The sequence below is a fragment of the Dendrobates tinctorius genome, unplaced genomic scaffold (genome assembly GCF_039654945.1).
Source record: "Dendrobates tinctorius isolate UK_male_01 unplaced genomic scaffold, ASM3965494v1 ptg000051l, whole genome shotgun sequence".
NCBI classification, from domain to species: Eukaryota; Metazoa; Chordata; class Amphibia; order Anura; family Dendrobatidae; genus Dendrobates; species Dendrobates tinctorius.
The window spans coordinates 22,149,533-22,174,930 of record NW_027361719.1 but is presented as its reverse complement, the minus strand read 5'-3'; the positions used below and the strand labels follow the sequence as shown (position 1 = coordinate 22,174,930).

At 44.4% G+C, this 25,398-nt stretch overlaps 1 protein-coding gene across 3 annotated transcripts in view; it reads right to left on the bottom strand.

Moving 5' to 3' along the window:
* STAT6 (signal transducer and activator of transcription 6) overlaps window positions 1–25,398 on the bottom strand; it is a 243,067-nt gene that overhangs the window by 78,661 nt on the left and 139,008 nt on the right. For 2 of the 3 annotated variants that reach the window (XM_073576848.1, XM_073576847.1), the window contains exons 4-8: window positions 17,328–17,411; window positions 3,236–3,412; window positions 3,007–3,155; window positions 696–827; window positions 404–598 (exon numbers count right to left, since the gene is read on the bottom strand). In XM_073576848.1, coding sequence (XP_073432949.1) covers window positions 404–598; window positions 696–827; window positions 3,007–3,155; window positions 3,236–3,412; window positions 17,328–17,411 — 737 coding nt within the window. The remainder of the gene's footprint in view (window positions 1–403; window positions 599–695; window positions 828–3,006; window positions 3,156–3,235; window positions 3,413–17,327; window positions 17,412–25,398) is intronic. The other variant, XM_073576849.1, reaches the window with a different exon arrangement.

Here is a 25,398-nt window from a genome sequence, read left to right as displayed (position 1 = left end):
GCCATACGGACAGTTGGGACGGGACTTCTGGGAGCTGCAAATCTGGATGGGGTATCACAGGGGCCAGAGCTGCCAGAGAGGAAAGGGATAGCTCAGACTGAAGAAACCGTATCTTCAACAATGTATTCTGCTGTAGCAATAATTGAACTTGGGCTGCTCAGCAAATTTAAAATGTTTGAGAAGAATATATTGTCCCCTGTTGAATGTGTGACTGTTTCTTGATTCGGAATCATTGAGACAGCGCCGGTCTGCGGCCAAAACGTGAGTGTTAGTACACCCACAGAACAGGAGAAACGGGACACTATTTATTTGTGGGGTGCCAGGGTGTGGGAACACCGCAGCCCTTCGCCCAGGATGCCTACCTTATTACATACCTTACAACTGCATGTATTTTTGTACTTACTTTCCAGCATCACATGTACTAGCCGAAGCTCCAAACAGTTCTTGTGCCCTTTTCTCGGTGATAATAGTTGCTCTTATCATTGGCATTTTGTTGACACCGGTAAGGATTCTAGAGCCAAGCATGAAGTTGACACTGGCTTGAAATTTAGTTTGCGTCTTTAGGACTTGAGGAGGCTGCTTGTCAACCAGAAATGAACTATGGGAATGATGAGGACAACGCACTGGTCAACACCAACTTCACAAAAGCCTTATGATTGATAAAGCAGATTGGTGTAATGAGGAGCTGGTTTTACCTTTTAATAAGTGCACCAATACCAGCATTTATTTGATTGAAAATTTCAAGGGGCACCAATCTCTGTTCAAGTTCCTTGAGTTCTCGTAACATACAATAAAGCTCATTGTATACGCCAAATATGAACTCCACCCTGGAAAGAGACAAACAGGAAATTCAATATAATTTAATGTGAACTTGTTATAGTTTTTACTTACCATCTACTCCTTCCCTCAAATGTCCAGTACAGCGTGCTGTTCAGCTGGCAGAAGCGCTGTGTATCTGCTTGAGTGCACCTATATAGCTCAACAAAAAGTCTATGAACCCCCACTCCACTCTGTGTACAGACTCAGACTTCTTATAGAGCTTGTGATGGGCTCTTTACATGCTGTCATGCAAAAATGTTTGTGTCTTCTGAACAGTGTGCTATAGAGGGTTTCTTTCAGCAACCAGTGGAGATAGAGGATCAGAAATAGAGGAGATATCAAATAAAAAATATAATGACAGGTGATATAGCTTGGAACCAGTATATACTGCCTATCTTAATGCTATTGTAAGGGAGTTGAAGAAACTGCCCTGAACCTCCAAACTTGTCCTGGTTTTGTGTGCAAATTTGCATAATGGTGTATTGGTTCATCATGATATGTGTAAAATCTGCTATGTAAATATCTATATGATTAGGGAAAGTGTAGTGCACACATTTGGTCACTAGATGGGGGTATTATAGGTGTGCTTAGCATAGGACAAGAGTGTATTCGTGTAAATGGTTAACCGAATAACCGTAGAAGGGGTCAGCTGGATGTAAGGCAGGAATAGTTCCTGAGTAGATTCAGTTGGGGCTAGGTAGCCCAAAGTGATTGGGTGGGCTAATTGCCTGTGCTACTCATCGCCCCGCAATGTTTAAGGAGGAACTCAGCCATCCAGAGTCAGTGGGACAGCATAGCCTCAGAAATAGAAGCGAGAGCATCTACAGGAACAGGGGCAGGTCACTCACCATGTGGCAGGTCATTGCATGGACTGATGCCCTCAGAACCAGGATGAAATGGCTGAGGGAACACCTGTATGCAGTGAGGCTGGCCAGGGAGGATGCTGAGGAGCCGTTGGAAACGGTCCGACCCAGGAACATGCAGTGTGACAGGGAGAGGAGTGCAGGGAAAAATGAAGTAACGTGTAACATACAAGCTGTTGAAAATGTTGCAACAAATCTGGATGTGCTGCGAAGTCATGAAAGTAAAGTTTTCCATTTTGAGTTGCACCTGGACTGTGTCTGTTTATTCAGAAGCGGCCAGAGATGACCATAAAGAATAGAAAACAGACTCTGATGACGCAGGGGACAGAGAGGCAAGTAAGCTGACAGTGAAGCGTGATTTTTATGTATTGGAAGGTCAGGGCACACAAGGCCCGATGAACTCAGTTACGACTACGACCCTGGCTGACCTCTGCACTATATCACTGATGACAGCTATAAAATCCATCCTGTAGTGCTATTCTAGCTGGCAGAAATATTGGAACCCTACTGAATATCAGGGTTTAGTGGGATCTATTCAAAAATGTTTCAGACATGGCTGCAGTGGTTCTCAATATAAGTCATGATTCTAGAGTAAGCAGGGTCAAGTGTTTTAAGACCCATTTCGATGAGCTGATAATTGGGAACAAGCTTTCGTTAGAACAGTAAGATATGTTTATCAATGGTGTAAACAAGCCGGTAATCACTTGACAAAGCGTCAACACGCTCTTTGGTTGGGTGACTGAAGTGCTCATGACAGCTTTAAAATCATTATTTGGAGTTGGACCAGTGTAAACCGTCCTGTGTAAACAGATGATGTGCTGCTGATAACATGATCCGTGTGCAAAGATCAATTGTGGTCACCAGATATAGGTGCAACTTTAGTGTATTGCATTTGTCGGCATATACATACAGACAGGTAGCTAGATAGATAAATAGAGAGAGTCCATTTGAAGATGACATTTTTAGGTAGGACAGACATTCATACATGGAAACATCAGTAATGCTTTGGTCAAACAATTTTTAGACAAACACAAAAATATCAGGCTCTACTTCTTTGTATGAGAGATAAGCAGCTGCCAATCATCAAGCAAACATGTCTCCAAAACCTGTTGCTAAACAATTGTCTGGGTTTTCATGTTTATATTGGCTTGTTCGTTACACTTCTCTTTGCAATCAGAATTTTAAAAACAACTTTAAACATGAACAGTTAAAAAAGAAAGCGAGCCGCTGTATAATCTGGCCTCGGCCACTTTAACCCCGGGTATATTCTGGGCGGGGGGTTAATCTGGCCTGTTACACCGGGAATACCCATTCATTAAATTACCTGTCCTGTAATAAATGCAAACTCTCATCAAAGGGAGCTCCATTCCCGGCCATTTGTTGTTGCCTCTTCCAGATATTAATTCTTTTAACTGTTTGCTCTTGAAGAGTTGACAAGTGAGTTAATGATTCTTCTGTGAGGAAAATCCAATTCTGCAATTAATAGTGTAAATATCATTACTAAATGAGCTTTACAATAAGCAATTAACTATTCCATAGCTCTTGTATGTTACCTTCTGAAGACTGGGTAAATCCTTTGCTTGGACAGGAATATGTACATTCCCAATGGCGAGCTTCAGTGTTTGTTGCGCCACGGAGGTTTGCTTTAGCTTGTGTTCCATTTTCGCACTCCTGAAATTAAACATCACTTCCTCCTGTCTTGATTGAAAGGCCATATTCAAACGTGGATACTAGAGGGGAGAAAAATACCATGTGAATGTGACCTGTTTAATATGCCCTTGAAATAAAAAGATTATTGAGATTTTAAAGCCCCAGAAAAGTTTTTTTTAATATGTTAAAGTTGTACAAAAGGAGGTGTACCCAACATGTCTGCTTCCCATCCCAACTGTCACATCTCCACCAGGACCTGCTCCTGTGATGCCTGATTCTGTCACCAGACACCGCTGTAGTTATTCCTCGTGCGGCACTCGTGATGGAGGAGATGCCAGAACTAGAAGTTCTGGATGGTACAGGCTCTGTCCAGCTCCTAAGATTAGAGTGGCTGAGACCTATGGTACTGCGTAGTCTGGTGTGGTGCCCCTGAGGGTTCAGTCGCCACAGAGGTACTGCACCTCACCCAGAAGTGTGGTACCCCATTCCCAGGTAAGGAGGGGGCACCTCATGGGACTCTAACAGTTGCACCCAACACACATCCTATAGGAGCAGGGCATCTGGATACACCCTATGGGAGGAGGATCTCAACCCTGCGTTATGAATAGGTCACCGAGGAGGATGGCAGGAATAGGCTAGGCCACCAGGAAATCAGAAAGGTTGGTAACTTAGCGGATTGCAGACCCCTAATCCTAACAATACAACTAGCAGAAGCCGTGGGGCGTACCTACGATGCCCTAGACACCTCGGCACAGCCGGAGAACTAACTAAGCTTAAAGCAAGAAAGGTGAAATCTAAACTGTGCCAGAGTAGAACCCCAAAGGAACGGCCCCCAAACATATATTGTCGGTGAGACAAGATGAGGTACAAACACAGGCAGAAAATAGACTGAACAAATGATGGGGCCCAAACTGTCTAGATAGGATAGGAAAGACACTGTCTGCAATCACGCAAAAACCCTAAAAAATCCAACACGTCTGATGTACAAAAACACTGAGGTCTCACAACCTCTCCCCCACTACAATCTGTAACATATGGAGCGGGGTCCAGCACAGCCCCAGCAGGGAGCACGCTGAACCCTCACAGCAAAGCAGAAAGAGGCAAAACCAGATCAGATGCAAAGGATTAGCAAATGAACAACTTAACTGAAAAATGCAGGATCAGGCGGGAGACAGCAGACCTCAAACTGCACAGGAAGAAACTAATCACCAGCAGCAACTGAGGGAAGCCTGCTCACTTACATCCTCCTAGTTAGTAACCCCTGATTTCCAATCATTGTCGTCATGTGGCAGACTTCTGTCAATCCGGCCAGCTCCACTACCTGCAGTAACCACCAGAGGGAGCCCCGACTCAGAAGTCAGATCAAGAGAATTCACAACACCCTGCCTGGGTAATAAAGGGTGTTGGGAGGTGGGTGGAGCTAGTAGGATGAGAGTGGGAGAAGAGAGTTTTAGTGAGAAGAGAACATCAGGAGGGCAGGAAGTGGAAAGACGTGTGTGAAGCAGCTCCCTGTCAGGAGGAGCTGCAGGGAAGGGAAGAGACAGAAGGAAGCTCCCTGAAGAGGGAAGGGATCCTAGAGGCATATTGCAGCGACCATACTGCCCGTGGGGCTCGTTCCACGCTGGCTAACGTCGGGTGGAGGGATCAGGTCGCAGTAGGGTTACCGTCCCCCTAGCCAAGTGGAGTGATCATTGGGCTCAGCTAGCAAGCCAGAGGCAGAGGCACCTGTAGGTGTCTCGGCACAAGCCACAGTTACATCACTGAAAAGGCAGCCCAGCCATATAGGAGAAGGGAACGCAGAGAGGACGTTACTCAACAAGGTACGAGGCTGCTGGCTCAGGACACTGACTTTGAGGTGTTGCGCAGGAAGAGGCGAGAAACCAGCACAGTGAGACGGCCAGGAAAGGCACACACTGAAGGGAGTCCTTGGAATGTGGATCCTGATCTACCTGGGAGTTTGCTGAGCCCCTCACCTGGAGGATGCAGCGCCAAGTAGGCACTTGGGCCCATTACAACTGTGAGTAAACCTTTGGAACTACACCCAACTGTGTTCTCTAATTCTTCCTGCGTCACCTACCCAACTCTGCTACATCTACCACCACCAAACACAACATCTTTGCTATCACCACTGTCCTGGGACAAAGCTCTGCCTGTGGAGAGCTATAACAACTTTGCTGCATCACAACCAGTCCCAGAGGATCTGATCTGCAGTGCTGGTCACCTCTGACTAGAAACCACAGGTGGCGTCACAAACACTTTATTACAAACTCATATCTCCCTTGTAAATATTTCCCTTTCATTGGACGCCCAGGGCCACAGACCAGGTCACTGCCACTGTAACACAACCCCTTTAAGAAGCGGCTCGGTACCGAGTATCCTCAGGCCCCCACTGGCAGTATTGATGTGTGTACTGTCCAGCTGGAGTAATCAGCTCCCTGCTTCAGTCTATTGGCAAGCATCACACCCTACTATAACTCACAGAATATTGCTGGTAGCTGCCTGGTAAAGATCTGAGTTTTCTACTCCTGTCTAGTATATGTGTTTCCTGTTTTGACTTTGGTTTGTTTATTGACGTGTCTCCTGCCTGATGATTTTGTAACATCTCTGCCCTCTTTGTTTTGACCCAGCTATCACACCATTCTTTTGCCTTGCTTCACTCTTCTGAACAGCAGCCCTTCCGTGATATCAATCAACTAGACCCCGGCCACAGGTCACCTCGAATAGACTTAGCGTAAGCCACCCTAACCGGCAGATCCCAGATCAGACACCTAGATAAGATGTTAACGGGTAAATGCCAGGGTTCCTCTGGGATCTGCCGGTTAGGGTGGCTTACGCTAAGTCTATTCGAGGTGACCTGTGGCCGCTGACAAACATTACATTATATCTTACCTGCACAAATTATGGAACCCCTCCAAGTGGTGATGGATCAAAGGCAAGACATGGCTTGGTATGTCCACAATCTTGCAAAGCAGTTTCAGCATCAAGAAAGCAAAAGCTCTTGCAGCACCTCCCTTGACCTATTCTGAACCCAATGTTAACCTGTCTGACCAATTTTCAGGTGACTGTAATTCTTTTTCCCATTAAGAAAAGATGTCAGTATTTCAAACACCAACATTCGTCTGGTTCTGAGATACAGCGTGTAGGATTCTCATCCCATGAGGACACATATCCCTGCTGCAGAGTGACCCCCAGTCTTGGGCATAATCGCTATCCCCTGAAGATTCAGAACTCTCCACTGCAGCCTAATTTTTTGAGGCCTTAGGTCTCCTGTATGATGATCCTGATCAAGTAGCTTTAGCTGAAAGTAAATTATCTCCGCTGTGTCAGGAGCAATGTACTATTGAGTATTAATGCATGGAGTTTCAGAACTGGGCTACTGACTCACAGTGGAATCATCTTGCCCTTCGCCATCATTTTCACTCTGGACCAAGGACTTGTTAGTTTAGTTGCCTTCTCCAGACTCTCTTGATACGGCCATGTCTCTGGCAAGCCATCTGGATAGGCAGTTGCGTGAACGCAGACAGGAACACACTGCTGAAGTTGCACATCCTCTTAAGACCTGTGTACCTTTTAACTTTACTGAGGAGCCCATGTTGAGAAGTCTTTGAACCCATCTTTATATGGACTTCATTATTGACCTCCCACCCTCAGAAAGGAGCACTGTTATCTAGTTTATGTATGACTGGTTCAGTAAACTGTGTCATTTTGTCCCTCTGTCTGTCAGGGTTGCCTAACACTCAAACCTGCAATAAGTTATTCAGTAATCACATTGTGCAATCTGATTAATCCTTTTATATGTTGTTGTATAGATCATGCATTTCTGAATGCAGCAATATCAAATATGTGTATTTTTTTAATCTTGTCATTGTTTTATTTTGAATGGAGCAAAAGGGGGGTGATTTGAACTTTTATATTTTTAAAATATTTTTAAAAAACATTTTTTCCTACTTTTTACCGGCTTCAATAGTCTCCTTAAGAGACTTGAAGCTGCGATAATCGATCGCTTGTGCTACACATAGTAGGGCTTCAGTACTGCTATGTGTAGCAAAAATCATCATCTGCTGTGTATGCCGGCGTCCATAGCAGATGAGCAATGATAAGCACGGGGGTCTTCTGCCAATCTATTGTGATCCATCTCTGACATTTAACTCATGTTTACCGGAGGTGTGTTACTAATCCCGCCCATTGGCACCCTGTAACATGATCGTGGGGCGCGGATGGGCGGGATTAGTGATGCTCTTCTGTAAGTGCAAATTAAATGCCTCTGTCAGAGTTGGATCACGGTTCCACCCGCTGTTAGGGGCACATGAGAGCTGATCAAATCAGCTGTCATGTACTGGCAAAGATGCATGCTCAATGCCTCATCAAAGGGGGATACACAACCTATGATGTTAACATATGTCCTAAGTTGTCAAGGGATTGAAGTTTACCTTGTTTTTATCTGGTCTAAAGAGAGAACTTGGAGAAGGCACAGGGTAGGGTAGTCAGATCTCTTCCGCTAATAATAGACGTTCTAGGGGTCCAAGCTTTGGAGTTGGGGACAAGTTTTGCTTATCAAGCTTATTGTTTCTTCTTCCAAGCTTGACCCCAGATTTCTTGGTCCCCATCAGATACTCAAGGTTGCTAACCCTACAACACTCCGCATGACACTTCCTCCGTCGTTGAAAATACCCAATGTGTTTCACAAGTCCCTTGTCAAGTCATATGGTTTCCCAGTTCACCCAGTCAGAAAATTCTCCTCCTCGTGTGGTGGCTAGAGGCAATTTTGAGTATGAAGTGCAGAGAATCTTGGGTTCACATTTGTTGGGAGTGTGTTTGCAAAATCTGGTGCATTGGAGGTTTTATGGCCCAGAAGATAGATCCTGGTTTCCCGTGAGTAATATCAACGCCAAAAACCTGATCAAGAGGTTTCATATTCTGTTCCTGAGTAAATCTTGTCCTAAGGGTCCGAAGGCCCCTCTTTAAATGGTGGTACTGTCACCTCTCCCTCAGGACCTGCCCCTTCGACGTCTGTTTCTGTCAACAGGCACCGCTGTATTCTATGAGCTATGCTGGTGATGGATTATATTTGTGAACTAGAAGTTCTGGGAAGTACAGGCTCTGTCCAGTCACAAAAATTAGGGTAGCTGGGCCAATAGTACTGACCAGTCCTGCAGTATGGGGTATGTGTGCTGTCCAGCTGGAGTAATCAGCTCTGAGCTTCAGCCTATTGGAATTTACCACACCTTACTAAAGCTCCCAGCATATTACTGGTAGCAGCCAGATATAAACTTCTACTGCTTTTTCTATGCTCCATAGCTTCTTTTTTATTTTTCTATCAACATGACTGCATGAAGGAATGTGATGGGGTGACCGATGGGTGGGATTTCTGGCACGCTTCCAGAAAGCGTGAGTTAAATGCCGCTGTCAGAGATTAACAGCGGCATTTAACAAGTTAACAGCCACGGGTGGATCGTTCAAAACAGCTGACATGTGCTGGGAAAGATGTGGGTTCAGCGCCGGAGCCCACATCAAAGAGAGGGATTCTGATGTGGGCGTATTATTACGCCCAACATCGGAAAGGGGTTACAAAGGTTTTCCCACAAACAAAAGTTGATTTAAATCGATAGATATTGGGATAATAATATGCTCCAGAATTCAATGTGTTTTAACACAATGTTCCTGTGCTGAGTTAATCTTATACATGTGCCCCTGCTGTGTACTGTGTAATGGCTGTGTCTGACCATACAGGAACATGGTCTGATCTTAACACAGCTCTTGGGCAGGAGAAGAAGCAAAAGAGTATTCAGACAGGACAGCACAGGATAGCAGCTGATTCTTTTTGTGAGGTAAAACATTTCCCTTGTTGCTTTTAACCCCTTCCTGACATCAGACGTACTATCCCGTCCATGGGACCCGGGCCCCTATGCCCATGGACGGGATAGTACGTCTAGCGCGATCAGCGGCGCCCACGTGGTGAGCGCCGCTGATCGCGGCCGGGTGTCAGCTGATTATCACAGCTGACACCCGGCACTATGTGTCAGGGGCGGTCACGGACCGCCCCCGACACGTTAACCCCTTGCACACCGCGATCAAACATGATCGCGGTGTACCGGGAGTTAAAGGGAAGCATCGGCAGGGAGGGGGCTCCCTCCGTGCTTCCCTGAGCCCCCCACGGCAGCGCAATGTGCAGCGCTGCTGCGGGGGACTCCTTTCCTTCAGGCCCCCGGATCCAAGATGGCGACGGGGGCCTTCGGGGGCCTGGAGGAAGCTGGCTTCCTCAGTGCCTGCAAAGTGCAGGCATGAGGAAGCCTTGTGCACTGCCGGTGACAGATTGCTGATCTGTCACAGTGATCTGTGATGTGACAGATCAGCGATCTGTCACAGGACAGTGATGTCCCACCTGGGACTATGTAATAAAGTAAAAAAAAAATTAAAAAAAAGTGTAAAAATAATTTTAAAAAAATCGCCAAATAAATTAGTAAAAAAAAAAAAAAATATTCCCCAATAAATTCATTTTTTGAAAATAAAAAAAAACCAAAACAATAAAAGTACACATATTAGGTGTCGCCGCGTCCGTAACGACCCGCCCTATAAAACTGTCCCATTAGTTAACCCCTTTAGCAAACCCCTTAAAAAATAAAAATAAAAAACGAAGCAAAAAATAATGATTTATTATCATACCGCCAAACAAAAAGTGTAATAACGCGCAATCAAAAAGACGCATATAAATATCCATGGTACCGCTGAAAACGTCATCTTGTCCCGCAAAAAACGAGCCACCACACAGCATCATCAGCGAAAAAATAAAAAAGTTATAGCTCGCAGAATAAAGCGATGCAAAAATAATTATTTTTTATATAAAATAGTTTTCATTGCATAAAACCGACAAAACATAAAAAAACGACCTAAATGAGGTATCGCTGTAACCGTACTGACCCAAAGAATAAAACCACTTTTTCAATTTTACCGCACACGGAACGGTGTAAACGCACTCCCCCAAAAGAAATTCATGAAACGCTGGTTTTTGTTCATTCTGCGTCCCAAAAATCGGAATAAAAAGCGATCAAAAAATGTCACGTGCCCGAAAATGGTACCAATAAAAACGTCAACTCGTCCCGCAAAAAATAAGACCCCACATGACTCGGTGGGTCAAAATACGGAAAAATTATAGCTCTCAATATGTGGTGATGCAAAAACTATTTTTACAATAAAAAGCGTCTTTTAGCATGCGACAGCTGCCAAAAATAAAAACTGCCATAAATAGTAAATCAAACCCCCCGTTATCACCCCCTTAGTTAGGGAAAAATAATAAAATTAAAAAAATGTATTTATTTCCATTTTTCCATTAGGGCTAGGGTTAGGGCTAGGGCTAGGGTTAGGGCTAGGGTTAGGGCTAGGGTTAGGGCTAGGGTTAGGGCATTGGGTTAGGGCTGAGATTAGGGTTAGGGGTGTGTTGGGGTTCGGGTTGGAGTTAGAATTGGGGGTTTCCACTGTTTGGGCACATCAGGGGCTCTCCAAATGCAACATTGCGTCTGATCTCAATTCCAGCCAATTCTGAGTTGAAAAAGTCATATGGTGCTCCTTCCCTTCCAAGCTCTGCCATGCGCCCAAACAGTGTTTTACCCCCACATGTAGGGTATCAGCCTACTCAGGACAAATTGCAAAACAATTTTTGGGGTCCAATTTCTCCTGTTAACCTTAGCAAAATAAAAATTGGGGGCAAAAATATCATTTTTGTGGAAAAAAATGATTTTTTTATTTTCACGTCCGAGGGTTATAAACTTCTGTGAAGCACTTGGGGGTTCAAAGTGCTCACCACACATCTAGATAAGTTCCGTGGGGGGGTCTAGTGTCCAAAATGGGGTCACTTGTTGGGAGTTTCAATAGTTTAGGTACATCAGGGGCTCTCCAAATGCACATGACACCCGCAGACCATTCCATCAAAGTCTGCATTCCAAAATGGCACTGCTTCCCTTCCGAGCCCTGACGTGTGTCCATACAGTAGTTTTCTCCCACATATGGGGTGTCAGCATACTCAGGACAAATTGGACAACAACTTTTGCGGTCCAATTTCTCCTGTTACCCTTGGGAAAATGAAAAAATTGGGGAATAATTGATCATGTTTGTGGAAAAAATACGATTTTTTTATTTTCATGCCTGGGCATTATAAACTTCTGTGAAGCCCTTGGGGGTTCAAAGTGCTCACCACACATCTAGATAAGTTCCTTAGGGGTTCTCAGTTCCAAAATGGGGTCATTTGTGGGTGTTTCCACTGTTTAGGTACATTAGGGGCTCTCCAAAGGCAACATGACACCCGCAGACCATTCCATCAAAGTCTGCATTCCAAAACGTCACTACTTCCCTTCCGAGCCCTGACGTGTGTCCATACAGTAGTTTTCTCCCACATATGGGGTGTCAGCGTACTCAGGACAAATTGGACAACAACTTTTGGGGTTCAATTTCTCCTGTTACCCTTGGGAAAATAAAAAAATTGGGGACTAATTGATCATGTTTGTGGAAAAAATACGATTTTTTTATTTTCATGCCCTGGCATTATAAACTTCTGTGAAGCCCTTGGGGGTTCAAAGTGCTCACCTCACATCTAGATAAGTTCCTTAGGGGGTCTAGTTTTCAAAATGGGGTCATTTGTGGGGGGTTTCCACTGTTTAGGTACATTAGGGGCTCTCCAAAGGCAACATGACACCCGCAGACCATTCCATCAATGTCTGCATTCCAAAACGTCACTACTTCCCTTCCGAGCCCTGACGTGTGTCCATACAGTAGTTTTCTCCCACATATGGGGTGTCAGCTTACTCAGGACAAATTGGACAACAACTTTTGGGGTTCAATTTCTCCTGTTACCCTTGGGAAAATAAAAAAATTGGGGAATAATTGATCATGTTTGTGGAAAAAATACGATTTTTTTATTTTCATGCCCTGGCATTATAAACTTCTGTGAAGCCCTTGGGGGTTCAAAGTGCTCACCACACATCTAGATAAGTTCATTAGGGGTTCTCATTTCCAAAATGGGGTCATTTGTGGGGGGTTTCCACTGTTTAGGTACATTAGGGGCTCTCCAAAGGCAACATAACACCCGCAGACCATTCCATCAAAGTCTGCATTCCAAAGCGTCACTACTTCCCTTCCGAGCCCTGACGTGTGTCCATACAGTAGTTTTCTCCCACATATGGGGTGTCAGCGTACTCAGGACAAATTGGACAACAACTTTTGGGGTTCAATTTCTCCTGTTACCCTTGGGAAAATAAAAAAATTGGGGAATAATTGATCATGTTTGTGGAAAAAATACGAATTTTTTATTTTCACGCCCGGGCGTTATAAACTTCTGTGAAGCACTGGGGGGTTCAAAGTGCTCACCACACATCTAGATAAGTTCCTTGTGGGGTCTAGTTTCCAAAATGGTGTCATTTGTGGGGGGTTTCCACTGTTTAGGTACATCAGGGGTTTTCCAATCGCGACATGGTGTCCGATCTCAATTCCAGCCAAAAACGTCAAATGGCACTGCTTCCCTTCCGAGCTCTGCCATGCGCCCAAATAGTGGTTTACCCCCACATGTGGGGTATCAGCGTACTCAGGACAAATTGCACAATAACTTTTAGGGTGCTGTTACCCTTGGAAAAATAAAAATTGAGGGTGAAAAGATCATTTTTGTGGAAAAAATATGATTTTTTAATTGTACCGCTGTACGTTATAAACTTCTGTGAAGCCCTTGTGGGTTCAAAGTTCTCACCACATATCTAGATAAGTTCCTTGGGGGGTCTAGTTTCCAAAATGGGGTCACTTGCAGGGGGTTTCCACTGTTTAGGTACATCAGGGACTCTCCAAACGTGACATGGCGTCCGATCTGAATTCCAGCCAATTTTGCATTGAAAAAGTCAAACGGCGCTCCTTCCATTCTGAGCTCTGCCATGCGCCGAAACAGTCGTTCCCCCCCACAAATCAGGTATCAGCATACTCAGGACAAATTGCACAATAACTTTTGCAGTCCAATTTCTCCTGTTACCCTTGGTAAAATAAAAAAAATTGAACCTGAAGTATTTTTTTGGTGAAAGAAAGTTAGATGTTCATTTTTTTTAAATATTCAAAAAAATTCCTGTGACGCACCTAAAGGGTTAATAAACTTCTTGAATGTGGTTTTGAGCACCTTAAGGGGTGCAGTTTTTAGAATGGTGTCACTTTTGGGTATTTTCTATCATATAGACCCCTCAAAGTGGCTTCAAATGTGATGTGGTCCTAAAAATAAAATGGTGTTTTAAAAATGAGAAATCGCTGGTCAACTTTTAACCCTTATAACTTCCTAGCAAAAAAAAATTTTGGTTCCAAAATTGTGCTGATGTAAAGTAAACATGTGGGAAATGTTAGTTATCAATTTTTTTGTGTGCCGTATCTCTTTGATTTAAGGGCATAAAAATTCAAAGTTGGAAAATTGCGAAATTTTCAAAATTTTTGCCAAATTTCCGTTTTTTTCACAAATAAACGCAAGTTATTTGAATGAAATTTTACCACTAACATGAAGTACAATATGTCACGAGAAAACAGTGTCAGAATCACCGGGATCCATAGAAGCGTTCCAGAGTTATGACCTCATAAAGGTATAGTGGTCAGAATTGTAAAAATTGGCCCGGTCATGAACGTGCAAACCACCCTTGGGGGTGAAGGGGTTAAACAATGTTTTCCTTCAAAGAAAGAATCAGCTGTGATCTCATGCTGTCCTGTCTGTATATTCTCCTCTCCTGCCCAGGAGCTGTGGCATGATCAGACCAGGTTCCTGCATGGTCAGTCACAGCCATTACACAGTACACAGCAGGGGCACATTTATAACATTATCTCAGCACAGGAACATTTTATCCAATAGTGAAAGTCATTACTATTATTCCAAGATCTTTTGATTAAAATCAACTTTTGTTCATCCCTTTAATGGTTGTCTGAGGATTTTCTTCCACACTCAATACACATGGGCAAAATCAAGGTCCACTGTTGGCAGCTCCCTTTACCAATGCCAACCAATGACAACCCAGATGTAGGAAAATTAATGGGAATGGAATTAGCATTCCGCTAAATGCATGCAGTGAGTCCAGGGAACCTTTCGTTGTGAAAACCCAGATATTCTCAATGGGAGACCAGAGACGATGCATTGTAGCACATTTAAACCACGCAGACACTGATAGAAGCACGTGCAGCAAGCATACTGGCATCGTCTGAAGGAATGGCCATATATTTGTAATAACCAACATGAAAGTGTATCAGAAATATGTTCAAAATGATTGATTTTATTAAACCTAGTTTGGGAATGCATTCGGCTGAGTGCACACGTACTTTTTTGCCCTGCGGATTTTTCCGCGCAGAATTGAAGAAATCCGCAGGTCAAATGACCTGCATTTTTCCTGCGAATTTCTTCCATTTTTAATGCGGTTTTCTTGCAGTTTTTGTGCGGTTTTCCCCCTGCGGATTTGGAGACTGGGGAGGTGGAAAACCACACAAAAGAAGTGACATGCTGCGGATTTTGTACCGCAGGAAAACCGCGCGGAAAAATCTGCAGCGGATCCGCAGCGTTTCTGAGTGGTAAAATCCGCTGCGGATCCGCAGGAATTCTGCATCGTGTGCACACAGCCTTCCAGTTGTATTTTTGGTACATTGTATATTAATATATAAAAATGTTCTGTGTATATTACTTGTCCATTTGACCTGTTTAAAGCAATGCCTAACAATATGTCACAAGAATAATCTGCTGATTTTAGTGCAATTTTTTTTAACATTTTTATGATAATTTGTCCTTGTGAAGGGGTTGGTGTAACCCTAAAACATTGATTTTTTTTTTATCTCTAAAGAAAAAAAATAGTTTTGATACTCCACTCGTGTATTACTAACTTGAAGCAGTGATGCAGTTTTAATCCCATATTATTCTTTTTTCCTCTGGTCTGGAAGTGCTGACGTTAATTCAGGGTATTATAAAGAACTCTGGTATAATATTGAGCATATGACATGGAGACGTGGTTTTTAAAAGGAGCAACGTTTATGTCTGTGAAAATTTAGGGCTACCCGTGAATTTTGTTTTAGCTGTCCAGATGAAAAAAATCATTTGGCAAACCTAAATAGAATAGAATTTATCTGAGTGGAGGAGATTAGGTCAGAGCTGTGTGATGTATTGTAGATGTAGTTTTTGGCAGCCAATCCATCTAATCAGATGAAAGACATTAAAAACCTCAACTTTGATAACTGACATCAAAACCTCTCTGATGAGGAAAGGAAGTGTAGTTTAGGGCCATGTTGTGCAGGCATTGTAAAGGTTGTGATTTCCAGTCAGAGTAAGGGCAGCAATACTTAGCAATGGGTATTCTTGTTATGGTGGACACTTTGTCTTTGAAGGATAACTGTTGTTTCAGGAGAACTTGTAGCACAAAGTCTGTATCAGTCTCTTATTCCTCCTCCTTCACCAAGAAATGAAAAAGACATCCAACCACAACTAGGTGTATCTTAATTTTGGATGGTCCCTATCTCTAAAGACTCTCTAAAGACAGATAGAAGAGTCTGGGAGTACAAACTTATGACAACCGCTGCACATTCAGAGCTTCAGGTTCTATCTTATTTACTGCACATTTCTGTGTCCTGTTGTGTACTAATAGGTGACTGCTATATCAACCACTGATGACTGTCAGATTTTTTTCAATCTACTGGCTAACATGGTACAAAGATATATTTTTCCTGTATCTAGATGTAAAAAAGCACAAACCAGCTGATTTTGGCTGGACCTGCCCACTATCCAATGGGTTTGGGAACGTCCAGGATATTTTCCAATAGCATCTACTGGGGAGGTAGGGATTATTAATGTTGGATTTAACTGACTGACCACAATTTTTACTCCATTCTTCCTCCTGAGGAAGGTGGAACGGGGTGGTAGTAATGACAGAGTCCATTAATGCAACAGTCCATAAGCACCCCGGCCTCTTGCACATGAAAAAGGCAGGTGCGGTCCCAATCCTACAGCACAGTCAGTTACCTTCTCACTGCAGCCACTGAGGGTGTGGATCCAGGAAAACCATGACAGGCACAGTTCTGATACAACAGGGAAAACTTTACTGTACATGAAATAATGCTTCCTGCTCTGTCCCTGCAGCTACTTGAGACCAGTCAGTATTAGTGGCTGCCTCCTGAACTGGAGAGCTATAACAGTCTTTCTGATGACAGTCCCACTGTCCCAGGGTCCATCTACACTACCAGGCAGACTGAGGCAGACGTCTGCAGCAGCTTTGTCCTGTTGTCTGGGGCTCCTTCTGCTCCTAGCCGTAGGAGCGTCCTGCCCTGGGCAAGCCTGCCCAGGCACTGACTGGGAGAAAGGAACTTCCTGTTCCATTGAGGCTACTGACCCAGCCTACCGGACTAACTCTTGCTATCCCTAATGTTAACATGTTAATTACAACACAGTGTATACAATACAAGGGCATGGGATAAAAGAGTATCACACAGTACACATAGCATTAATAAAACAGTAAAATATAGGCAAACCATCAGGGCACTGCACGGGGCGCTCATGCCCGGCATATAGGAGAGAGGGAGCACTGAGGGTCCCAGCCTCCTCCTAATACATGCACACTAAGCTAAGTCAAAGATGCAAGTGTACGAAGGTTTGGGAGATATAGCTGTCAGCCGAATGAGCATTTGGTATATAGCTATGTAATGTGTAATGTCAGCCTTAGACGATCTCTTCAGTAACAACACAACCCCAATCTGACTGCTATTTTCAACTCACAGATCATATCACACCACTTCTTTCCTACTATAACTTCTTGTTTTATCTTGTATCTGCATTAGGACTCCAGCATTGCAGAATACCACCAAATATGATAGTGTTATAGCAATAAGAATATACACAATCACTAGAACTATATTTTCATGACAATTTCCATGATTATCCAATTCCATAAAAACAACCCCCCTACAGAAACTCATTTTGATTGATTCCACAATGAATTACACTTATTTGGAATAGTATCTTACCTGTTTCAAAACGATGTCCATTTCTCCTTTACAAATAGTCTTGAATGACTGTATAATTCCCATTGGGTTATGTTGCGCCATTGTCTGTATATAAAACAAATATGTCTTGTAAGAAAACGTACAGTTACTGATCACAATGTCACTGAGGCTCTCTACTACCAATATTTTTTCTTACTGAAACCGTCACTGATGGTGGATGTGGTGTTGAAAATTTATCACAGGTGAGTGTTGCAGATGCCTGAACCCCTGATGAAGCCATGAGCCAAACATGGGTCAGTGGGTCCTGGGCAGTGTAGTCTATTTGGTCCCTTTATGATGGGTTGTGGTTGGTATGGGTATCTCTGGTGTACTTTACTGAGAGAACAAGCTGTGTGGGTTTTTTCATAGCTGAGGTTCTTTTACAAATCTTTATCATAAATTTACTTTAGTATGATGCTTTTTGATATTGCTGTATTCTGCTCAGAGCCCTCTTAATTTGAGGGGTCAATAATTGAGAGTTTTTAAAATAATAACCATGTTATTTATTCTTATAATCATGTTTTAGGTCCCTTAATTTCATTTTGGTTATATGTGTGTATGTGTATAGTGCTACACCCTCACTGTTTGACTAACTGACTTGATGACTTGACTTGTTATTATTTGCCATAGTGTTACTTACCATTGACCACACTGTCTTTTCTTTTTAGATATATATATATGTGGCCCCTGTTACAGCTACGGGGTGCTGTATGTGCTCCTCAGGATACGCACGGATGCGCAACTGTGATGGTGAGACAGTGACCGGCATTATTGTAAATGGTCGGTATCTGTTGCGGAGGAGGTCCTCTGCGCTGTAAGCCCGAAATGTTGTTCTGGGACTTGTAGTTCCACAAGTGTTTGTTTACTTATAAGGGGGGCTTACAGGGTTAGTCGGAGAGCTGGGCAGGACTGGCTAAACACACATACACCGCCCACCTAGGGGGGTGGTTACAGCTACATAATGTGACCAGGGTTTGGGTCACATGGTCAGTGTGTAAGTTCCTGGATGGCCTGTGTGCTGGATGGTGCTGACTTTCTAAAGAGCACATAGTGTGGCCATGGACTTGGATGGTCTCTGTGTTGGAAGGTCTTATGCATGGACTGAAATCCTGAAGAGCACAGGGGGAGACCATGTGTGTGCAGAGTTTGTGACGGCACTGCATTGGGGGAAGCTACCGACCTTCTGAGGGTCTGGAATTGTCAGGAGTGCCCTGGGCGCAAGGACTGTGATCCCAGTAAGACAGCTTCCCCAGGAGAGAGGACTAACAGGAATCACCATGTGGAGCAGGAATTCCAGGAAGGTAACTCCAGAAAGGGGGTTATAATAACGGCAGAGAAGTATCTGCCATTGGAACAGACTGTCAGTGTTTATTATGTTCCATTGATATATATTTAATGAACTGTTCGGAGTGCAGTCACCCACGGTAACGGAACGAAGTGTGAAGTCCAGCGTGTTTAGTGACTGCGAGGTAAACCTGTACATTATGAAATGCTATGGACTATATGAGGTCTGTGAAGTGTAACATGGCCTACAGAGGCCTGAATAAACCAGATAGACTGTTTGTTTGAGAAAATCAGCCCTGTGTACTTTAATCCCATTGCCAAGTACGTGTCCCCCAACACATGCAGTAAGCGCTGCCTTATAATATAGATACAGCACTGGCAAATATTAAGAGACCACCACATTAAAACCTTGTCATGGGCAGCCCAACAAACAAAGAAGAACTGCTTAAATAATTGCGCAAGAAGCAGTGTGAAATACTGGTGGTAAGCATGCCAAGACGCAAATTATGGTCATTTCACAAAATATTGATTTCTAAACTCTTCCTGAGTTAAAGTATTGTTGTTTATAAATGATAATGAACTTGTTTTCTTTGCATTATTTGAGGCCTGAAAGCACTATTTTTTTTTTTAAATTTTGACTATTTTTCTTTGTCTGAAACAAATACAAAATTTATTGCTTGTAAATTCGGAGACATGTTGTTAGAAATTTATAAACTAAAAGAACAATTTACATTTTACTCAAAAATATACCTAAAAAGAGAAAAATCAGAAAAACTGAACATTTGAAAGTGGTCTCTTAATTTTTGCCAGAATTATATATGTATATATACAGGGGGGCCATTTTTATGGATACACCTAAATAAAATGGGAGTGGTTGGTGATATCAACTTCTTGTTTGTGGCACATTAGTATATGGGAGGGGAGAAACTTTTCAAGATGGGTGGTAACCATGGCGGACATTTTGAAGTCAGCCATTTTGGATTCAACTTTATTTTTTCCAATGGGAAGAGGGTCATGTGACACATCAAACTTATTGAGAACTTCACAAGAAAAACAATGATGTGCTTGGTTGGTTTTAACGTAACTTTATTCTTTCATGAGTTATTTACAAGTTTATAACCACTTATAAAATGTGTTCAATATATACAGCTCTGGCAAAAATTACGAGTCCACCACATGAAAACCCTGTCATGGGCAGCCCATTATCCAGAACTGAGCCCCATTGAAAACCTCTGGAATGTAATCAAGAGGATGATGGATAGTCACAAGCCATCAAACAAAAAAGAACTGCTTACATTTTTGAGCCAGAAGCAGTGTGAAAGACTGGTAGAGAGCATGCCAAGACACATGAAAGCTGTGATTAAAAATCATGGTTATTCCACAAAATATTGATTTCTGAACGCTTAAAAACATTAGTATTATGAGTTAAAACATTAGTATTGTTGTTTCTAAATGATTATGAGCTTGTTTTCTTTGCATTATTTGAGGTCTGAAAGCACTGTTTGTTTGACCACACAGGTCTCAGCGGTGTGCACGCACGGTATATCAGGACTCGGGCCCAAGACTCAGGGTCGGTGTCCGTCTAGACCTATCGTGCATGCGGCTTCGCTACCGTGGACGGCCCAAGTGCTGCTGACTGCAGCGCCGCGACTGAACCAGCACTACAATGCCCAAGAGGGGGCGCACTGTCGGACGCTAGCACTGTGTAGATGTGCAATGTGGCCTGAAGCGTGCCACTGACTGGCGCTGACTCTAAGACTAAGTCCCTATCCACACATGTAATATCAGAGGGAGGGGATCTTAATGAGTCATTCGCAGGCACATGCATCCATCATCATTCACACAGTAGCAAGTAAAGTCTATACTAGCGCATGGCCGAGTGGCCATGCGGACCTTTTATAGCCGTGCAGGACCTTCCAGATCTCTGGGATGGACCAATCAGATCAGAAGAAGGACCTGAGCACATGACTTCCGATCTCCAATTGGAGATCGTCTCTTGAGCATGCCCAGTAGCGTGACAAGAGGACTGTTATGATTGAGTCACCGTAGGAGGCAAAAACAGAAATGCTAGCTAAGTCCAGAAAACCAGAGAAGTTGGCAGCTATCGGATTGCAGACCCCTGAACCTATCAACACAACTAGCAGTAGCCATGGGGGGTTCCTACGATGCCCTAGACCCCTCGATCACAGCCGGAGAATTAAATAGGCCTAAAGAAAGAAAGGGGAAATCTAAACTGCCCCAGAGCAGACCCCAAAGCAATAGGCAGCCCCCAACATATAATGACGGTGAAGCAAGATGAAAACACTAACACAGACAGAAAGATAGACTGAGCAAAGACGGGGCCCAAGCTAACTAGATAGGAAAGGACAGGAATAATAATAATAATAATAATAATTTTTATTTATATAGCGCCAACAATTCAAACAGTGACATTAGGAGTGAGGTCCCTGCTCGCAAGCTTACAATCTACAAGGAAATGGGGGGACACAGTAGGTGAAAAATGCTTGTTAATTCAGGTCTGGCAATTATAATAGGGATTTTCATATAAAGCTGCATGATCCGGTCATCAGCCCGTGTGTTTAAGTGCAATAGACAAGTATCAAGTGCAGTTATCCTGTGCATGAAGGGTGTGGAGACAGATGAATAGTAGGGTGCAGATTCAGAATAATATTTGGAAGGAGGGAACAGGGCAAAGTTAGCTTGCTGGGTAGTTGATGTGGTAGGCTTGTTTGAAGAGATGGGTTTTCAAAGCGCGCTTGAATAGGTCAGGGCTAGGTATCAGTCTGATCGCCTGGGGAAGTGCATTCCAGAGAGCTGGAGCAGCACGAGAGAAGTCTTGGAGGCGGAGGTGCGAGGTTCGGATTACGGGGGATGTTAGTCTTAGGTCATTTGTAGAACGGAGGGCACGTGTAGGGCGATAGACAGAGATGAGAGAGGAGATATAAGGCGGTGCAGAACAGTGGAGAGCTTTGTGGGTGAGAGAGATGAGTTTATACTGGACCCTGTAGCGAATAGGTAGCCAGTGTAATGACTGGCACAAGATGGAGGCATCGGTGAAGCGGCTGGACAGAAATATGACCCTGGCTGCCGCATTCAAGATGGATTGGAGAGGAGAAAGTTTGGTAAGAGGGAGACCGATCAGAAGAGAGTTGCAGTAGTCCCGGCGAGAATGAATAAGAGCGACAGTAAGAGTCTTAGCAGTTTCAAAGGTGAGAAAAGGTCGGATTCTGGAGATGTTTTTAAGATGCAGGTGACAAGAGCGACTGAGTGATCGGATGTACGGAGTAAAGGAAAGTTCAGTGTCGAATATGACCCCAAGACAGCGTGCATGCTGCTTGGGAGTTATGGTTGAACCCTCCAGGGTTATTTCGATGTTAGGTAGAGTGAGGTTAGTAGAGGGGAGAAACACAAGAAGTTCAGTTTTAGAGAGATTTAGTTTCAGATAGAGGGAGGACATGATGCTAGAGACAGCAGACAGACAATCCTTGGTATTTTGAATTAGGGTAGGGGTGATGTCAGGGGAAGAAGTGTATAATTGGGTGTCATCAGCATAGAGATGATACTGGAACCCAAATCTGCTGATTGTTTGTCCAATAGGGGCAGTGTATAAAGAGAAGAGGAGGGGGCCTAGGACTGAGCCCTGCGGGACCCCGATAGTAAGGGGACGAGAAGAGGAAGAGGAGCCGGAAAAAGATACAGTGAAGGAGCGGTCAGAGAGGTAGGAGGAGAACCAGGAGAGGGCCGTGTCCTTGAGGCCTATAGAGCGGAGCATAGTGAGGAGGAGCTGGTGATCCACAGTGTCAAATGCGGCAGAGAGATCCAGGAGAATCAGCAGGGAGCAATGACCTTTCGATTTAGCTGTTATTAAATCATTAGAGCCTTTAGTGAGGGCAGTTTCAGTAGAGTGTAAAGAGCGGAAACCAGATTGTAAGGGGTCGAGAAGAGAGTTATCCGAGAGATAGCGGATTAGACGGGAGTGGACCAGGCGTTCCAGGAGTTTAGAGATGAAGGGAAGGTTAGAGACAGGTCTGTAGTTAGCAGTGCAGTTCTGGTCCAGGGATGGCTTTTTAAGTAAAGGGGTTATGATGGCATGTTTAAATGAGGAGGGAAATATACCTGAAGAAAGAGAGAGGTTAAATATTTTAGTCAGGTGAGTGGTGACCACTGGTGAGAGAGACTGCAGGAGCTGTGAAGGAATAGGGTCACTGTTGCAGGTTGTAGGCCGAGCAGAAGCGAGGAGCTTGGAAACTTCTTCTTCTGAAACAGGCTCAAAGATGTCTAGTGAGCTTGAGGTGCGGCAGGGAAGGGGATCCAGGCACTGAGGAGATAGGGCTGAGATATCCTGATGGATGTGGTTGATTTTTTCTAGGAAATAAGTGGCCAGATCCTCACCGCTGAGGTTGGTGATGGGGGCCTGTACTTTAGGTTTCAGGAGGGAGTTTAAGGTTTCAAAAAGTCGTCTTGGGTTGTTGGATAGTGAGGTGATGAGGGTGGTGAAGTAGGATTGTTTGGCCAGATGAAGGGCAGAGTTATAGGTTTTGAGCATGAACTTATAGTGGATGAAGTCTTCTGCTAAGAGAGATTTTCTCCACTGCCGCTCTGCACACCTCGAGCAGCGCTGAAGAAAGCGTGTTTGCGTTGTGTGCCAGGGCTGTCGTTGTCTGTGTCGGGTCTTTCTGCGTATAGAAGGTGCTGCTTCATCTAGGGCATTCTTCAGTGTATTATTGAAGTGTGACAATGCTATGTCTGGACAGGAGAGGGTGGAGATGGGGGCTAAAGATGTGTGGAGATTGTCCCTAAGCTGTTGGGTATTAATGGTACGTGTATTCCGATAAGTGTGGTAAGTGGGGGTGTTCCGGGTGAGGAGACAATTTTTGACAGAGAAGGAAAGAAGGTTGTGGTCCGAGAGCGGGAGGGGTGAATTAGTAAAGTCGTGCAGCGAGCCGGGACGGGAGAAAACCAGGTCCAGAGTATTCCCGTCCTCATGTGTAGGAGAATTAGTAAACTGTGAGAGGCCGAATGAAGAAGTTAGAGAAAGAAGATGAGAGGCAGACTGGGAGAGCGGATCATTGATGGGGATGTTAAAGTCTCCCATGATGAGGGTGGGGATGTCACAGGATAGAAAGTGAGTAAGCCAGGTGGTGAAGTGGTCTAGAAACTGGCGGGAGGAGCCTGGAGGGCGATAAACGACCGCCACTCGTAAGGAGAAGGGCTTAAAGAGTCTGACGGCGTGGACAGGAAGGCTGCTGTCTGCAATCCGTGAAAAACCCTATGAAAATAAGAGCCAACAGACTGACAGTGAAAAAGGCCCTGAAGACGCTAGGCTTCAAAAAAGCTATGTCAGTACTCAGGAATATTCTGAAGACAGAGCAACAGGCAAAAGGAGATTCAGCTCACCCCAGCAGGGAATGGCAGAATCCAGAAAAGCAAGGAAAACAAAAACAAAAGACAAATGCTAACAGGCAAAGCAGAAAACTTAGCTTTAGAGGAGCAGGAATCAGACTGGTGTCCTAGAAGTCCACAGAGAAATCACCCGCAGGGCAGAAGGGCGTCGGCAGCCTTATATCCAGTCCGTGACTCCACTCAGCCAGTCATCCTCATTAGGCTCAGGTGCCTGATAATCAGGCTCATTACCTTCCTTTACCAGAATAGGGAGTTCACCAGACCTCAGTGACGAAGGGGAAAATGAACTCACAACAGTGGACTTAGCCACTGAAGTGGCTTGCTGCAGGACAGTTTGCACTGCTTTTGCTGACCCAGAGGTGGCAGCAACAACCAGTCCTACAGAGCTGGTCTGAGCAGAGCGTCTGAGATGCCGAGATTCCTGTGCAGGCTCCTGAGCGGTCGGAGGAGAATGGGAGACTGCTGGATGCAATGCTCTGGATTCCTTCTGTGCAGCTGCAGGAACCTGATGCCTAACAGTTCTGACTACTACGTGATGACTGCACGTGGTCCGTGCGTCCCACAACACATGCCGACAGGTGAGCTGGCTATCTTTTTCCTTTTATACAGTTATCTTCACCGGAAAAGCAGCCATAAGGGACCAAGGAAACGAACTGTGCACGTTATCCGATAAGGTCTGCGGCTTCTGGTCTGGGACACTGGCTGTGAGGTGTTGTGTAGGAAGAGGCGAGAAAGCAACACAGTGAGATGGCCAGGAAAAGCATATACTGAAGAGAGTGCTGGCAAAGTGTTCTCCATCTGCCTGGGAGTTGACTGAGCCCCTCACCTGAAGGACACGGCACCAAGCGGGCATCTGTGTGCACCAGAACTGTGAGTAAAGCTTTGGAACTGCACCCAGCTGTTTCTTCTGAATTCCTTCTGCAATGCCTTCTCAGCACTGCTACATCCCTTGCCTAACACTACACCACCATCTCCCTCAACATCTTCTATTACAACTGCCCTGGGACTAAGCTCTGCCTGTGGAGAGCTATACCAACTCTGCTGCATTCCACCACCAGTCCCAGAGGATCTGCACTGCAGCACTGGTCACCTCTGATCAGATACCACAGGTGGCGTCACGAACACTATTATCATCCCTTGTAAATATACCCCTTTTATTGGACACCCAGGGCCACGGAGGGTCACCGCCGCTGTGACACTGCCTCTTTAAGAAGCGGCCAGGTACCGAGTAATCCTACTGCCCTGGCGGGCGCCCCAATTATAGCCTGTGCTTCACAGAAAACAGATTTTGAAGCACCAACTGGGGACTGACTAGTTTCTCCCTATGTACACAAATGGGCAGGACCTAATCACCTGGAGGGATGTG